The 17,296-nt window shown below is 43.6% G+C and overlaps 2 protein-coding genes across 2 annotated transcripts; both read right to left on the reverse strand.

Moving 5' to 3' along the window:
* Positions 1 to 702: 702 nt before the first annotated feature.
* On the reverse strand, positions 703 to 2,150 carry Tmem239 (transmembrane protein 239). Its single transcript, XM_063247935.1, has 2 exons — positions 2,060 to 2,150; positions 703 to 1,934 (listed from the first exon to the last, which is right to left on the reverse strand). Exon 2 carries the CDS (start codon positions 1,918 to 1,920, stop codon positions 1,465 to 1,467), a length of 456 nt encoding a protein of 151 aa, XP_063104005.1. The 5' UTR covers positions 1,921 to 1,934; positions 2,060 to 2,150; the 3' UTR covers positions 703 to 1,464.
* A 444-nt stretch (positions 2,151 to 2,594) lies between these two features.
* CUNH20orf141 (chromosome unknown C20orf141 homolog) lies at positions 2,595 to 5,488 on the reverse strand. The gene is given in 4 exon segments (XM_023560138.1): positions 2,595 to 2,855; positions 2,940 to 3,037; positions 3,040 to 3,091; positions 5,459 to 5,488. Coding segments are annotated over 4 exon segments (441 nt in total).
* Positions 5,489 to 17,296: the final 11,808 nt, after the last annotated feature.

A 17,296-nucleotide genomic window follows, 5' to 3' on the forward strand; every position in this document is an offset into this window, starting at 1 on the left:
GGGGATGGGTGGGTAGACTCTAGCTGTGGGTAAATTGTCTGTCACACATTTACTTGGTAATAATGAACACTTAATGTTTTGCTTCTAGGAGTCATCAGATGTGAAAATGGTAGCCAGGCATGGTGGTGCATGCCTATAATCCTAGCTCTGAGGCGGGAGGATCACTGCAAATTTAATACCAACCTGGCCTACAAAGTGAGTTCAAGGCCAGTCTGAATTTCATAGCGAACTCTGTCTCGAACAAGGGAGAAAAAAAAGAAAGACAAAGAGATGTGCAAATGGGCAGAATCTGGAATGTCAAGGAATGCCACGTTCCAAAACCTTTCTGGGTTAGGAGCAGCTTGTTGGGGATGGTTTTGGAAATCCCTGTGCTATGCTTTTCTTACTCACACAGCTGTGCAAGCATCTCTTAGCACTGAGCCTCAGCCCCAAGGATTTCACAATCAGAAGAGTTCAGCATGTGCACATTTTGAGATTTCATGATATGAGACCTTTTGCATGTTGTCCACAATATCCATCCCCTGTTTACTGTTTTAGGGCCAACATTCTGTTTCTGGGAAGCTTCCTGCTCTTTTATTGGCTTTCTGGGTTAAAATATCTTTGAACCTAGAGAATATTCTGAGAGATCAAATCAACATCTTAACAATCTTTTTCAAAACAAAACAATAATCTTTTTGGCCTTTACAAAATACTCTGCAAATAGATAGTGCGTTTGATTCCCAGTAACCCTGTGACAATGTAGGAACCCACTTGATGCCACAGCTTAAAAGAATGAATTGGCCAAGGCCATACATTGTGTAGGTTGCTGAAATGGGGCTTGTTTTTCCATAAAAGATATGGGAACTGAGTAGAGTGTAGCTTAATTGTGCAGCATACTGTGAATGAGCAAGGCTCTGGGCACCCCTCCTCCTCTAAGTGAAACTCACTGCTTGATTGTTCTATTTCCCAGCTTGGGGTTGTGGACTGAGGCAGGAGGTAGGACATCTAGGGAGGAGGGATGTGAATGAGGTGTGGATTCCAGAACTTTTGACCAGTGCCTCCCTGGTTAGGTTTCTGTCACTTTCCAGAGCCTGCAGTCCTCCTGGGAGTGGAAAGTGTTGGTGGCAGGAAGTGCTGGGGATTCTGAAGCTGAGACAGCTAGGCTGCTGTCACAAAAAGATGCTGTCAGCTGCCAAGGTGCCCCAGTGGGTGTCCTCACATCCACAGAGGTGCTTTCAGGCACTTGGAAAAACTCTGCCCCTGGCTAAGACATCTGTCCTATCCCTTCAAAGCCACTGGTCCCTCACTGCAGGTACCTGCAGCATCAGTTTAAAAATTCCCAAGACTAGGCCAGAAGTGTACCTGCTGGCTCCAGCCGACACACACAGGCCTCGTCTTGAGATGAGGTCCCACTGCCCTCCCTCTTCCCGGGGCTGGGCCCTGGTCCAGGGCTCAATAGACACAGGCAGCAGGATGGGGTTGCTTCTATTCGTTCAAGTCCTGAGCATAGTCCTGGTTATTCATGGAGGTGAGGAGGCCCACTAGGCTCAGCAGCGTGGAGAAGAGCAGCAGGAAGGAGGCAGTGAAGAGCAGGGCGGGCATGGCACTGAGCACCAGCAGCAGGACAGCTGGCAGCAGGTGGTGCCATGCTGCGACCACTACAGGCCACAGAGAGCTCAGCAGGTGGGAGCCAGTGGTGAAGAGCGCGTGGCACAGCATCAGGGCCAGCAGCAGGTAGAGAATCCCTTCCAGGGTCCATAGTACCCGCTGCAGTGGCTGCCTCCAGCCAGTTGTGGCCCACCACTGGGCCCAGCTATGGGGCACATGGCGAGCACACCAGCGCATCCAGTCCTGCCGGGTGAGCCAGGCTGACCAGGGGACTGCCCGCCGTGGCCCCTCGCCAGCCCCGCTGGCATCCGTCTCCACCCTCGACTGCTGCATCACAGCTGGTGCACCTGTAGACAGGGCCAGGGCAGCTGTAGCAGCAGCTCCGGAAATGCCTGGGACCTCAAGGCAAGTGAAGGTATTGGGGTCTGGAGGGCAGGGAGAGGTGGGGTTTGAGCTGGAGTCCAGGACTCACCTCTGGGTAGAGCTGCCTAAGTCATGTTTTTTCCTGCTGTGTCCAGGACTGCCTGACAGCTGGACCTGAGCTACCACCTTTACTCATCGCCACCCTCACCATTGTGACCCGGGCCAGGGTGGGGTCCAGTGGAAAGAGAAGCTACTGCTCCTCTGAGCCTCCTGAGTTCCTCTCAGTGAACCCTGTAGGTTAGCAGCCTGAGGAGCCACACACACGTTCCCCATGCTTTCTTGTGGGAAGTAACCCTCTCCTATCCCTGTCTGCTATTTGATACCAATACCAGCCCTAACCTACTCTTATAAGACTTTCCACATTCTCGTTTTCCAGAACCAGAATGGCTGCCCACGACATACAGCCCCTCGGATGGCTGCCACATCTTGTCTTGGCCCCTCTCCCTGTCTGTTGCCTTCTTTTCTTGCTCCAAGCCTCAGATCCAGATTTTTAACTCTCCATATTATGGAGGCAGAGGTTCCCTAAGGTTCAGGCCTTCATAGTCCAGGATGGGGGCGGAAAGAGGCCTGAGAAAGTAGAATGGCTAGTGTATGGGGAGGAGCATTTGATGTTTTGAATGCCCTCTGGCCCAAGGATGACCACACAAAGCCAGGCCCAGCATGGCCATGGTCATGCTGTGGGTTCCCAACAGCTTCCCCAAGCCTAGGAGCAACAGAAGTATGTCTTAGAGGCTGGGTTGTCCCTTTAGGAAGAGGGAAGTCACCTGCTATCTTGGATCCTCGATGGCCCCCGGATTCTGGTCCCTTGTGAGACATCTGTGTTGCACCAAGGTGGGACCTGCAGGCTTGTGGAGAGAGAGAAGGTGGAAGCTGGGCTTGTGGAAAGTGGCACAGGCCTACTTCCTTACACTGCCTACCTGCCAGCCTACTTCCCACTTCCTATGGATTAGGTTGAAGGGAAGGAAGCTGTCCAGCACCAGCAGCAGCAGCAGGACTGGCCCGGCTGTAGTAAAGACTGCAGTTATCAGCCTAAGTGCTCCAGTCCTGGGACACTGTCCAGGAGCTGGGCCTTGGTAGAGTCCTAGGGAAATACTCATGGATGCGCTGACCTACCCAATGTCTCCACAGTACCAAGGTCCTGGGAGGGAGTAGGATTGGATCTGCAAAGGCTTTTGGCCTGGATAAATATCCAGGTCATGGGAGAAGGTAGGTATGATGGGAAATCAGCTTAGTTGTGAGAGAGGGACAGGGTGGGGAGGATGGGGTCCTGGCAGACACAAGAGAGTAACCTCAAAGTGGTAACTGACATCTTTGGGGATCTCTCCTTTCCAACATACCTACCCTCCAAGCCCTTCTCACTTTGGTGAACTGTTCTGGGACTAGGCAGGTGGGGCATTATGACCTCTTGTCAGGTAGGGCCCTGGGATAATTAGGGGGCTATGTAAGTACAGGGAGTCCATGTAGAACCTAGATGGCAAGTTAGTGATATCCAAGAACAAAAAGCTTTTTGCTAAGTCTCTGCCCTAGGATTCACCCATTGGATTCTGGGTTGTCAGGAAGATGTTTTCAAGTTACCTGCTTTCTTACTGTGGGTTCCCAGAGCCTTGTATCTATGAGTCATTCAACTCGTATGTCCCCATTGTTCTCTGAAAGTGGGGTAATGCCTAGAGGACGTGGTTTCCAGGCTGCAGTCTTAGAATGCAGAGGTGGGCTTTCACATGATCTGCCAAATGGAGATGAAGCAAGAGGGGGCTGTTGAGATATTCTAAGAATCACAGTTGTGAGAGGTGTTCTGGATACTGGGGTTTCAGAAATGGGATAAATTTGTAAACCTAAGAGGGCTACAATATAGAAAGCCCCAAATTGCAGATTAAAATTACTTCCTGAGAATAACATGAATGAAAATGGATAATTAATGAAAGAATTGGTTGCTTGGAAAATAACCTGTCTATTGATAATCTGTAAATGGGTAATGGCTACAAGATTCCAGCACATCTTGGTGTAGTCACTTGAGAGGCAAGAGTAGAAATCTTTGTCTCCACATCATATTTTGAAGGAAAGCTGAGTGAGGCAAGACAGGTGAGGCAGCAGTCATTAAATTCCCTACAAGAAGAGGAGATAGAATGAGAATCAGGCCATCTCCAGCAGGCTCTGCTCAGAGACTCTCAGGCCGTGTGGCCTTGACATCTTGGTGGTATGGGCTTGACAGATCATAGAACTGAGGTCACCTGCCCTTGGGACCAGTCATAGATGGTCCTTAGTCTGGCTCTTCTTGCTTATATAGCAACTGGACTTTTGCCATAGATTTGTTCAAAAAAAGGAGGAGGGTATGAGAAGGGATCCTAGTCTGTGTTTTTCTCTCTGAATTCTAATTTCTTTGCAAATGAGTAAATTAGCATTAAGGTTTAATATTACCAGTCCCTTGAGCCTAGTCCAGATTGGAATCATCCATGAAATTTCATCCTGGACATACAGAACTGAGGATTATGTCCTGATGATTCCACCAAGATGAGGTGACTACATATTTTGAGAGATCAGATAATTGGGGGAGGTTGACATATGGGCTGTTAACGTGAAAAAATTATACCTCCATGATAAATCCCCAATAGAAATCCTGAATACCAAGTGTTATGGTTTATATCTGGATGTCTCCCAAGAACCTCATGTGTTCAACAATGGGGCTTTTCACAGGTGACTGAATTATAGGGATTTGTGCCTAACTTGCTGTTAGGAGGTGAGGTTTGGTCAAAGAGTTAGGTTACTGGGAGAGTGGCCTGGAAGGGTTTATCTCCCTCTCCAGTTCCCCTTTCTGCTCACTACTTTCTGTCCACCATGCTCTTCTTCCATGCTGTCCTCCTGTCTTGGAGCCAGTTAACTATAGATTGAAATGTGACCTTTTAATTTGTAATGTCATATGTAGTGCCCAGTGTTGTGGCATGCTCAAGAAAGTTACTCACAGAACACCGGATTTTCAGAAACAAATGAGGTTTATTTTGAAATTGCAGTGTTCAGTCAGCTTTCACCATTGAAATTGCTGGCTACTGGCTGGCTGGCCTCTATTCCTTTGTTCCCTTCTGTTCACAAAATCAGGGTTTTCCGTGGATACCACCTCTTTGCAGCACTACTGTTGTTTTGGAATGATTTGAGGTGCTCAGTAGGTGGAATCCTGTGACCTGGTCTGGTTGCATGCGGTCTGGTTTTTACTCTATCCCACACAAAATCCCTGTCCATAAACAATCTCTATCATGAGGAAAGGTAAAGTTTCTTTTTCTTCTGGGAAGCAGAGTGTTTGACTGGGTAGAATCATGGTTGAGGAAGCTATAGCTTTGTAAAAGGGTGGACTTGGTCTTATACACATCCGACAGTTCTTTGTTATGGTAGGGTCCAACATATTTAGAAGTTGGTGGGTCTCATTAAGTACCTGGTAAATCCCTGACTTCATACTTACCTTGTCCAGACCAACCTGAATATCTACCATTGATGAAGACATAACTTTTTAGAGAGGTCTTAGGCAAAACCTTTGGTCTTGGGCCTTTGGATCATGCAACGTTTGGGAGAATGCAGGAAAAGGGGCAGCAAGCTCCCAGGGCATTACTTCCATCCTTGATATGCAAATAAGGATCCCTGGATCTGCCCATCCTCCTATTCTTTGTAGGTGCATATGCATGTCCTAAATAAGCCCTTTTGCCCAAACTAGATTATTAATATCCTTAAGGATGAATTGAGCCCGCAAACAAAACTTGTCTGAGTTTTGAAACTTTCCTGCTTTTCTCTATTTACCTGGATGTCATCAAACTTCATTAGCAAGATGAGGAACAGAAAGGATGAAACTTGGGTTGTCATTCTTAGGGTCAGCCCCAGAAGGTTTAAACAGGTTAGCTGTAGGAAAATCATTTTAAACAGTTGAGATAACTACAACTAGGTAGAAAAGAACAAAAGCAACCCTCTCCAGAATTCCCCAATCCTCTGGAGACACAGATTAGAGTGCAACAGCAAACAAAAGACTAACAATAAGGGGACCAAGAATTCAATAGAATAGCAGTGTATAGAGGTTACCAATGTTCTAGTGTATGATGTCTGCTCAATTTTCAGCCATGTATTGACTTGTCAGCTTTTAGGGTGATGATGGTAGGATTTTGGGTACATCATCTCCTCATGGTCTTCAGTGGAGCTGTCTCATAGGTGTAGCCTTCCAGGCTTCATTGGGACTTACCCTCATTCTTGTGGTGTAGTCTCTGAAAGCATCACAGTAGACAGGACTTGGATTGGAAAACGAGGTCCCAGGGGGCAATGGTGAGTCCATAATCATCTGCTCCCCAGGTGTCCACTTCTTAACCCTATAGTAATGGATCCATGGTGTACAACCTGTAAGTTTTACAGCAGTTGGTGTGGTTATTATGAGCTCTTGAGGCCCCCTCACTGTGGTTGGAGGGACTCCTCTTTCTAAGATTTAACTAAAACTTTGTCACCACGTTTGAACCTACAGACTGGAGAATGTATAGGAAGGGAGTGTCACAGCAACACAGTTTGTTGAAGGTCCTTCAGTGTTTGATGCAGTGCTTTCATATGCTGATGCAAGTCCAAGATTTCAATTTCCTGTAGTCCTTCAAGCGCTGACACAAGTGCAGAAGCCTCCCAAACACTATCTCTAAGGGAGTGAGCCCATGCCAGTATGGGGTGCACCATGATCTTAGGAGTGAAATAGGAAGCATTACTACTCAATTAGATCCTGTTTCTTGGAAGAGTTTTGCCAAGATGTTCTTTTGAGTTAGGTTTTGTCTCTCTACCTGGCCTGAACTCTGAGGTTGATAGGCATATGTAGCCTCTAGACAAACTCTAAGGCCTTCAACAGACCTTGGGTCACTCGGCACACAAAAGTTGGTCCATTATGTGAGCCCACCATTATGGGGAGCCCATCCTGGGGTGTAATCAAGTCCATCATGGCCCTAACTACTTCCCTAGATGTTTCAGTCCTAGTAGGCAGTGCCCCTGCCCAACCCGAGTAGGTGTAGATCAAGACTAACAGGTACATTTTATTTCCACTTGTGGGTTTTGTTTCAGTAAAATCAATCTCAACATCTTCAAATGGCAAAGTCCCTTGCATTTGGACACCCAGCTGCTGTTGAGGCCTTGAAATTGGATTGTTATAGGTACAGGCTTCACAATGAGCAGCTACTGAGGCACACAAAGTCCAAGTTCTCAGAACAAATAAACAATGACTGAGCAAATTTGACATGGCTAGCTGGGCCTGGTGGTGTACTCCTATAATCACAGCACTTGGGGGACTGAGGTAGGAGGACTGTTGCAAGTTTGAGACCAGCCTGGGCTACAAAGTGAGTTCAAGGCCAGCCTGAACCACATAGTGAGACCTTGTCTCAAAAAACCAAAAATAATAATAATAATAAATAAATAAAATAAAATAAAATTTAAAAATATAAAAATTTGACATGATCATTTTTCTTAGGTGCGTACAGTTATGTAGGTCTTATATTACATAAAGTCCCAAAACTTCAGGGAAAAAACCTACCCTCCTGGCAAAATTTGCCCTCCGTTTTCCTCAGTGACCTCGTCTGTCTTTGCGCATTTAAATTCCTCTTTTGAATAGTGGGCTGGTTTAATGGTCAGCCATTAAAACATGAGCCAAATGAGGCTGCTGGCCCAAGGTCACTTTTTTTTTTCCTTTTCCTTTTTATCAGTACCAGGGATCAAACTCACAACTGTCTGCTTGCAAGGCAGGCGCTTATGCCACTGAGCTAAATCCCCAGCCCCTCCAAGGTCACTTTTTTAGTAACTGTGTCAACTGCCTTTTTTCCTTAAGCCTTCATTGATTCGTCCCTTGATGGCCTGGACAGTGTATTACCACCACCTTCTGGGCAACCAGACAATTTGTTACAGTTCAAACAGTGAGTTTTTAGTGTCTTTTCCTCCTGCTGTCAAGAGACCTCTTTCCCGGTAGATAACACCATGCATGTGTAGAGTAGCAAACATATAATGAGAGTCAGTGTATTCGCCTTTTTGTCTTACGCTTCCCCCAGTGCCCATGTGAGTGCTATTAGTTGGGCCCATTACACGGAGGTCCCTGGAAGTGATGCCTTCAATCAAACTATTTGATCCAAGGTGACAACTGCTATCCCTGCCCTTCAGACCCCTTTGATTACTATGCTGTTGCCATCAGAAAATATAGTCAAAGCGAGGTCCTTGAGGGCAGTATCTTGTAGATCTGACTGAGCCAAATATGCCATCTCAACAACTTCAGTGTAGTCATGCTCAGGTGGCTCCAAGGAGGAGGGCAAAAGAGAGGCAGAGTTAATAGCTTGAATGGTCCTAATGGGGAGTCTAGGATTCTCTAACAAAGCCCCCTGATATTGGGCTAATCTGGTTCCTAAGACCCACTTACCATCAGGTCTTCTTAGCAAAGTACTACTGCATGTAGTACAAACATGTTCAAATTCTGTGCCTGAGTCAATTTGTCTGCTTCCTTTACTAATATCACTATGGCAGCAGTGGAGCATAGGCAGGAGGTCCATTCTTCTAACACTGTGCCCAGACTTTTTGACAAGTATGTCCCCGGTCTCTTTGGAGGTCCCAAAATTTATCAAGGACACCCCAAGCAATGCCTTCTTTCTCATGAATGAATAACTGGAAAGGTTTTGTGATATCAGGAAGTGCTAGGGCAGGGGCACTTAACCAGTTTTTCTTTCAAGTCCTCAAAGGCCTCCTGATGTTCAGGATTCCATTCCAGTGGGGGGATATTTTCTTCTCTTAAGGCCTTGTGGAGAGGTTAGGTGATAGCTGCAAAGTTTTGAACACAAAGCTGACGGTATCCGATAGTCCCCAGAAACTCCCTCAATTACTTTTTGGTAATGGGTACCCTCAGGCCCTGGATGGCCTGAATCCATGAAATTAACAGGGCCTGTGTTCCACTATTTAACCCAAACCCCAGAAATTTAACAGTTTTCATACAAATTTGAGCCTTTTTCTTTGAAACCCAATACCCCTCTTCCTGGAGTAATCCCAGCAACTTCTTTGCCCCTTCTTGGCATAGTTCATATGTTTCAGTGGCCAAAAGCAAGTCATCTACATACTGTAACGGAAATTTCAGAGCTTGCTTGGCTGAAAGGGATAAGGTCCCTGGACAAGGCTTTTCTAAATGTTATCAGTAAGTTCTTGAATACCTGGGAGAGTGCTGTCTAGGTTAACTGACATTTTCATCTCCCTTTGAGTCCCTCCCACTCAAAAGCAAATATTTCTTGGGAACCTACTGACAAAAGAATACAAAAGAAAGCATTTTTCAAATTGAATACAGTATACTAAGTTCAACTAGGTGGGAAGCAAGCTAAGCAGGGTGTAGGGATTTGGAAGTGCAGAGTGAAGAGTAGTGACTATATTATTCAGCTTTAAGACCCTGGACCAGTCTGTATTCATTGGTTCTTGGCTTTCAGACTGGTAGGAAAGGTATATTCCAAGGGGACTGATATTATTTTAATATTACCACCCCAAGTAACCTCTGTACCTGGAGTTTAATACCCTTCCACGCTTCCTATGGTCATAGGATATTATCTTAAGTGAACTGGTTTAGTGTGCCCCACCAATTCTACCATTATGGGAGGTACTTGGGCTGCCAAACCCAGGGGATTGTCTTCTGCCCAAACCAGAGCAAGTTACTGAGTCCAAGAGGGGAATTCAGGGCCATTCAATGAAGGTGGCCTAGCTTCATGAGGTGATATTTCTCCTGTAAGGGAAACGTTACAACCAAAACATGAGCTTCAGTAGAGGGAAGCTCTTCTCCAGTAGTCAAGATGGTTTCTGAGGGAGGGTGAAAGAAATTTGAGCTTGCAGCTTGTGAAGTAAGTCTTGGCCCAGAAGGAGTAAAGGACAGTCAGGTATAAGCACAAGAGCATGACTAACCACTTTTTTGTCCAAGCCAGACCTGACAACTCTCACAAAAAGAATAAAGAGAGGTTTGGCCAGTTTCCCCCTGGACATTTATTTCCTTGCTTAAAAGTAGGGCCACTGGCTGAGTGACTACAGATATGTTAGCTCCTTTATCCACCAGGAACTGGTTTTCCCCCAGTTGCAGTTAACATGAGTTCCCTGGGGCCAAGAGACAGAGACCTATGACCCTATCAGTCTGAAACTTCCCTGGCCTCCACCATAAGCACTTCCTTTTTCTCTTTCTTTAGCAATTTTGGGTATTCCTGCTTACACTGTCCCATCTCCTTGCAACAGGCGCACTGGTTTGGATCCAATGGAACATGTCTCCTTCCCTGTTGGAACTGTTTCCCATCCGCTTTCTTACTTCCTGCCCCTGCCTGTGCTTTCTTCTTACGGGTAGCTAACACCACTCTCGTCTGTTCCTCCTGAGCTTTTCACTTTCCATCATCTCTACTGGTATAAACCTTCTGAGCCACTTCTGCTAACCGAGCTATAGTCATTTCAGCAAATCAGTGCAACCTCTAGTTTATGATGAGTGTTAGGCACTGACTAAGTAGCAAAAGTCATGTTTACAGGCCAGGGATTTAGCTCAGTGGCATAAGCGCCTGTCTGGCAAGCACAAGGTTGAGTTCCATCCCTGGTACAAAAAAAAAAAAAAAAAAAGTAAGTCATGTTCACCATGTAAGCATTTCCAGCCTGTAGGGGATCATATGGTGTGAATGTATGATAAGCTTCCCGCAGGTACTTAAGGAAAGCAGAAGGACTCTCCTCGGTCACCTGGCATACCTCTGCCACCTTTTGCAAATTTGTGGGTTGGTGGATTGCCACATGAAGTCCACTCAACAAAGCTTCACGGTGATCATTCAAACTCTTTTTTTTTTTTTTTGTCTTTTTCTTTTTTATCGGTACCGGGGATCAAACTCACAACTGTCTGCTTGCAAGGCAGGCGCTTATGCCGCTGAGCTAAATCCCCAGCCCCTTCATTCAAACTCTTAATCCATAGTTGGTGTTGGGATTCCAGTTGGGTTTTTCCTGGGACAGCACACATCCCAGCTATCTGTAAGTTCCTGTGGTGTTCCTAGTCCTTTGGCTTTTACAGTTTCTCTCTCTCTCTCTCTCTCTCTCTCTCTCTCTCTCTCTCTCTCTCTCTTCCAACGTAGATAGAGCACAAGCAATTGCTGACAGTCTATCCAGTTAGGGTGGTATTAGATACTGATTCTACCAAATTAATCAGAGTACGCTGAAAGGGGTGTAAACAAAAATGGCCCCTTCATTTCCTGCCACTGTCATTCCCCAGTGAGGCAAAACAGAGACTGGGAGGGAGGATGACACTTCAGCCACAGCAGGCGGTGAACTTTCATCCGCTGCAGCCCTGTTCCCCTCTTGTAGTGGGACCCACCAAGTGGAGCTCAGTGCCCTGGGAATCTGGCTCTGCCCATTCTGCTGCGGGTCCCCAGAGAGGTCAGGGTGCCTGATAAGGTGGAGGCAGAGGTGGTGTGAAAGGAGTCAAGCATCCCTCCTCTGAGGGTGGAGGCAATACAGGTGGCTTTGCATTAGATGCTCTCCTGAATTACCGGAGCCCATTTGGGAAGACTCCAGACACATAGTTGAAGCCAGGGAAGAGACACTTGAATCACTGGTATCCATAAATCAATATATGGAAGCTGATCTGGATGTCTTGGGTTCCTGGTTACTGCATTCCACAATCTGTTGGCCATCTGAAGGTTGAGTATTCCCTCTGTCATCTACCCAACCTCAAGGGCAGGCCATTTCAATTCACAAAATGTCCAGAGTTTTGTTTTCCTCACATTAACCCCATAATCTCTGCCACATTTAAATTTATCAAAACTGCTGAGCATGCATTCCAGAACAGTTGGCTTACTGCCAGTTGATTCCATTGTGACCACCATTAACAAACCTGTGACTCCCACAGACTGTTTTAGCTAGTCCCATCTCCTGTCCGTTCTTTTTTCAGCCAGCCCAGCTGGAAACAAAAGTGAAAATCCAAGGCTAGCAAAGTTTGAAAGGATGGCGACTGCAGTCTCTGCCAGCAGAGGGCTGGAAATGCACGCCCTCAACAGAGACAAAAAGACACACAGAGGACAAAATGATACTTGGATAAACATACTTCCCCCAGCGACCTCAAACTTGGGACAAACTCAGGGAAGCTCCTTGACAAACAGGCAAATCACCACGTCTGGTGTAGCACAGAACAAAATAAATCCCTGAGTGAGCCATATGCTAATTGCCTAACTAGGAAACCAAAATCAAATTAGAAGCACTTACCTTGGCCAGGAGGCAGTTACTAAGTTGTTTCAGTCTTGTAGGCCTCCATTCCCTCAGCTGCTCCCAGAAGACTGGCTGAACTCAGCCAGGGCATCCTGCTGCCTGGTATCAGCTGCCAGGTAAGGAGGCACTGGGACCCCTTCAAAGGAGGGTGCCCTTATGGATAAATCTTGCTAGGACCTCCACATGCTGCAGTGTGCTCAAGAAAGTTACCCACAGGACACTGAGTTTTCAGAAACAAACGAGGTTTATTTTGAAACTGCAGTTGTCAGTCAGCTTTGGCCATTGCAATTGCTAGCTCCTGGCTGGCTGGCCTCTATTCCTTTGTTGCCTTCCATTATATACCCCTGTATGAGTTCACAAGATCAGAGGTTTTCCATGATACCACCTCTTAGCAGCATTATTGTTGTTTCAGAATGTTGCAAGACCTTACACATCTGGTTAACTGACACACAGAAAGGTGGGCACCAGGTAGTTTGGTGCCTTGAGATAAACCTGTTTGCTTCACTTTCCATAGTTTTTATGGCCAGTTAAGGGACAAGAGGAGGCTTTTGTGGATTTAGCCAAAGCTCACTTGATATTTGAGGTTTAACTGCTAGCTAAGCATCTAAACTGTAATTTATAAGCCATAAAATAAGTGACATTTTCAATACAAGGGTTTTGAGGGTTTCAAAATGAAAAAAAAAGGCAGTCAAAGAAAGTAAATAGTGGGGGGTATGAACACCCTCACATCAGCAATGAAGAAAGTAGCTAAGACACGAAGAATCCAATGAACTTACCTCATTGGCAATATTCTGTGCCTGTTGCTTCGTGTCATATGAAGAGAATTAAGTACCATCCGTTTCCAGGTGATGACTGGAAGATTGTGCCTGGTATTTCCTGCACCCTGCCCTATATACCTGTTCCCATTGCTGCTTTTAATCTCAGTCTTTTCTTTGTAATATACAGTAAATGAGTACTAATGAGCCATTAAATGTAAAGCTGGTCTTAGAGACCCCTGAAAAGCATTAGCATCAGAAATGAAATTCATTAGAACTGTGTCCCATTATAACATGGTGAAAGAATGATTTGAGAAAAGAAAGTATGAGAGATTTTGTGTTGGTAAGTCTTTGATTCCTAAGTAGCCATTTGGTCCTCCACAGAAAGGAAACACAGCTGCATTGTGATCAGTTGCTGGAGGAAAAAATTACTAATTAAAATTACTTATTAATTACAGAGCCAGCTCCTACAGTGTAAAGCCTTCCAGAAAGCAGAGTAATAGCCAAAACTCACAAAAATAAAAAGTAAAAAAGTCAGTAAAATTGGAGATCATTATTTGAATAATAAATTTAAAAAATTAAAATAGAGAAAAAGGAGAAATTTTTCAAAAATCAAGAACTGAAGGACAGAGCCAGGCATGGTGGTGCACGCCTGTAATTCCAGCACCCAGGAGGCTGAGGCACAAAGATCATTGCAAGTTTGAAACCAGCCTGGACTACAAAAATGAGTTTAAGGCCAACCTGAACTGCATAGTTAGACCCTATCTCCAAAATAACCCGTGAAGGACATAACTCTCCAGACTATAGGATTCTACCAGTTTATAGATTATAGACAGCTAGGTTAGGTGGAAATAGTGTAGGCAGTCAGACAGGGCTGAAGAAGATGGGAACACGTTAAGTCTATGGTTGGAGGTGCATCTGAACAAGATTAAAGTCACAATGGCCAGATTTGCATACTTCCCTAAGGGACAAACAGAAGCTTGAGACTATTCGTTATCTCATTATTTGAGACATTATCTCATTATTAATGACATTTCTCTTTAGGGATAGGACATCCTCCCCTACCAAGACTAAGTCCACCAAGGCTAAAACTAAAGACTAAGACTAGATTATTGACCAAGGTTAATGATGTCACCCATATACCCTACTTCCACTGGAGTAATATTACCTAAACAGCTGTATTATAATTTATTGGTTGATCATAGTTTTGACATGTTGTACCCACTTCATGATCTTGCTCCATAAAACTTTCTTGTCAATCTCATGCGTCTTTTATGGCTGGGACACGAAGTGGTACCAGTATCACACAGATCTGATCCATAAATGACTGGCAGGATGGAGCCAGCTACCCCAGTCTCTTTAGGAGAGAATCTTTTGAATTTTAATTAATTAATTAATTAATATGAGACAGGGTCTCATTGTGTAGCTTAGGCTGGCCTTGAACTCACTATGTAGCCCAGGTTGGCTTCAAAGGGTGGATCTTTTTTAGTTTATGGTTCATAATATCCTTTGACAAAACCTGGCATTTCTTTTTTTTTTCAGAACAGAACAATTTAGGCAAATAGTATTTTACCACAAGACAACCTGACATAATAGTAGCTACCATAGTGTCTCTTTCCTTGAAACATTTGAGTATAACTTCATACACTATAATATCAAACATAACAAGATAGTATAAAACCATTCAAGAGAATGGAAGTATTACAGGGCATTCAGAACCAACTAACAGAAAATGAACAATGGTTACTATATTATCTCCTTGTCCATAAAAATTTTTATTTATATTATTACATATAATAAAATCCAATAAGATACAACATGATAAAACTGCTGGAGACAGAAGAACAAAAGCTTGGTAGAACTTCAAAACAAGATGGTATTAAACCAGCACTAGCTATTATAATGTCTTGTTTTCTTCAAAATAGCTGTTCATACCATCACAGACAATAAAATCAAACAACCCAGAATAAAACCATTCTAACTAATGAATGAAAACATTATACGGCTTCAAAGTAATATAATGGGGAATCTTGATTACCACATACTTTTATGTATTCTTACCATTTCTTACACTAGGGAGACTATATGGTATTTATACATGTGAATTTGATTTATTTCGCTTATGAGTATGGTCTCAAGCTGCGTCCATTTATTTATAAATATCTCAATGTGATCATTCTTTATAGCTGAGTAGTACTCCATTCTATAAAAATGCCACAACTTTTTTATCCATTCCTCAGTTGATGGATACTTAGGTTGTTTACAAGATCTGGCTATTACAAATTGTGCTGCTATAAACATGAGTGCACATACATCACTGTGGTATGATGTTTTCAGTTCTTCTGGGAATATCCCTAGAAGTGGAATACCTGGGTCAAATGGGACTTCCAATCCCAGCTTTTTGAGGAATCTCCAGACTGACCTCCACAGTGGTTGCACCAGTCTACACTCCCACCAACAGTGCAGAAGAGTTCTTTTTTCCCCACAGCATTTTTGTTGGTAGTTTTCTTGATCCTAGCCATTCTTTCTGGAGTGAGATGGAATCTCACTGTTGCTTTAATTTGCATTTCTCTCATGACTAACAACGATGAACATTTTTTCATGTATTTATTTGCTATTTGTATTTCTTTTTTTTTTTTTTGTCTTTTTCCTTTTTATCGGTACTGGGGATTGAACTCACAACTGCCTGCTTGCAAGGCAGGTGCTTATGCCGCTGAGCTAAATCCCCAGCCCCCTGCTATTTGTATTTCTTTATCTGAGAACTGTGTATTCTTCTTAGATGCCCATTTTTGGACTGAGTCTTTGAATTTTGGGAGTCTGATTTTTAAAAATTCTTTATATGTTTTAGACAGAAGTTCTTTGTCTGAGGGACAGTTCACTAAGATTGTTTCCCAATTTGCGGGTTTTCTTTTCACTATGCTGGAGATTTCTTTCAACATGCAGAAACTCTTTAATAAGATGTGATCCCAGTTATTGATTCTGGGAAGTATTTCCCATGCAGTTTGATTCCTGCTCATGAATTCTCTACCTGCCCCCGTGTCTTCAAGATTTTTACCTAATTTGTCTTCCAACAGATTTAGTGTTTCTGTTTTAATATTTAGATCTTTGATCCATTTAGATTTTAGTTTAGTACATGGTGATAGGCATGGATCTAGTTTTAGTTTTCAGCATATGGAGAGCCAGTTTTTCCAGCACCATTTATTAAAGAGACTATTGTTCTTCCAGTGAACATGTTTGGCCCCTTTATCAAAGATAAGGTGTTTGAGTGTGTTTGTATCTTCTAATCTATTCTATTGATTTTTAGATCTGTTTTTATTCCAGTACTGTGTTGATTTTACTACAGTTGCTTTGTAGTATAACTTCAAGTCAGGGATTGTGATGCCTCCTGCATTGCCTTTGCTACTTAGAATTGCCTTTGCTATTCTAGGTCTCTTCTGGTACCAGGTGAATTTTAGGAGTGATTTCTCTAGATCTATGAGGTATATTAGTGGTAATTCCATTGGGATTGCATTGAATCTGTATAACAGTTTTAAGAGAAAGGCCATTTTCACAATATTTATTTTTCCTATCCATGAACGAGGGATGGATGTCTTTCCATTTTCTGAGGTCCTCTTCGATTTCTTTTCAGGGTATGGTAATTTTCCCTGTATAGATCTTTTACTTCTTTTGTGAGATTTCTAAGTATTTCCTTTTTTTGATTCTAGTGTTAAGTGTGTGGCTTCTCTTATTTCTCTCTCAGTGATTTTGTTGTTATTGTAGAGGAATGCTATTGATTTTTGAGTATTGATTTTGTATCGTTACATTTTTGAATTTATTTATTATATCTAGGAGTCTTTCAATGGAGTTTTGGGGGTCTTCTATGTAGAGTATCATGTCATCTGCAAATAATGATAATTTAACTTCCTCTTTTCCTATCTTTACTCGCTTATTTCTCTCTTGTTTAATTGCTCTGGCTAGTATTTCCAGTACTGTGTTGAATAAGAGCAGTGATAAGGGACATCCTTTTAAGGTAAAGGCCTTCAGTTTTTGGCTATTTAGTATGATACTGGCTGTTGGTTTGTCATAGATGGCCTTTATCATATTGAGGTAAAGATCATCTATTCCAATTTTCTGTAAGGTTCTTATCGTGAATGAATGTTGGACCTTATCAAAAGCTTTCCCTGCATCTATAGAAATGATCATGTGATTCTTACTTTTGGCTTTATTGATATGGTGGATTACATTTATTGATTTACATATGTTGAACCATCCCTGCATGCCTGGGATGAATCCCACTTGGTCATGGTGTATAATCTTCTTGATGATTT

This window comes from Cavia porcellus, unplaced genomic scaffold, assembly GCF_034190915.1.
Source record: "Cavia porcellus strain 051 isolate PalLab524CR breed Dunkin Hartley unplaced genomic scaffold, mCavPor4.1 scaffold_5, whole genome shotgun sequence".
Taxonomy (NCBI): domain Eukaryota; kingdom Metazoa; phylum Chordata; class Mammalia; order Rodentia; family Caviidae; genus Cavia; species Cavia porcellus.

What these genes read in the sequence shown, in the direction of transcription:
- Tmem239 (XM_063247935.1), bottom strand. Translation starts at nt 1,920, where the DNA reads ATGCAGCAGTCGAGGGTGGAGACGGATGCCAGCGGGGCTGGCGAGGGG.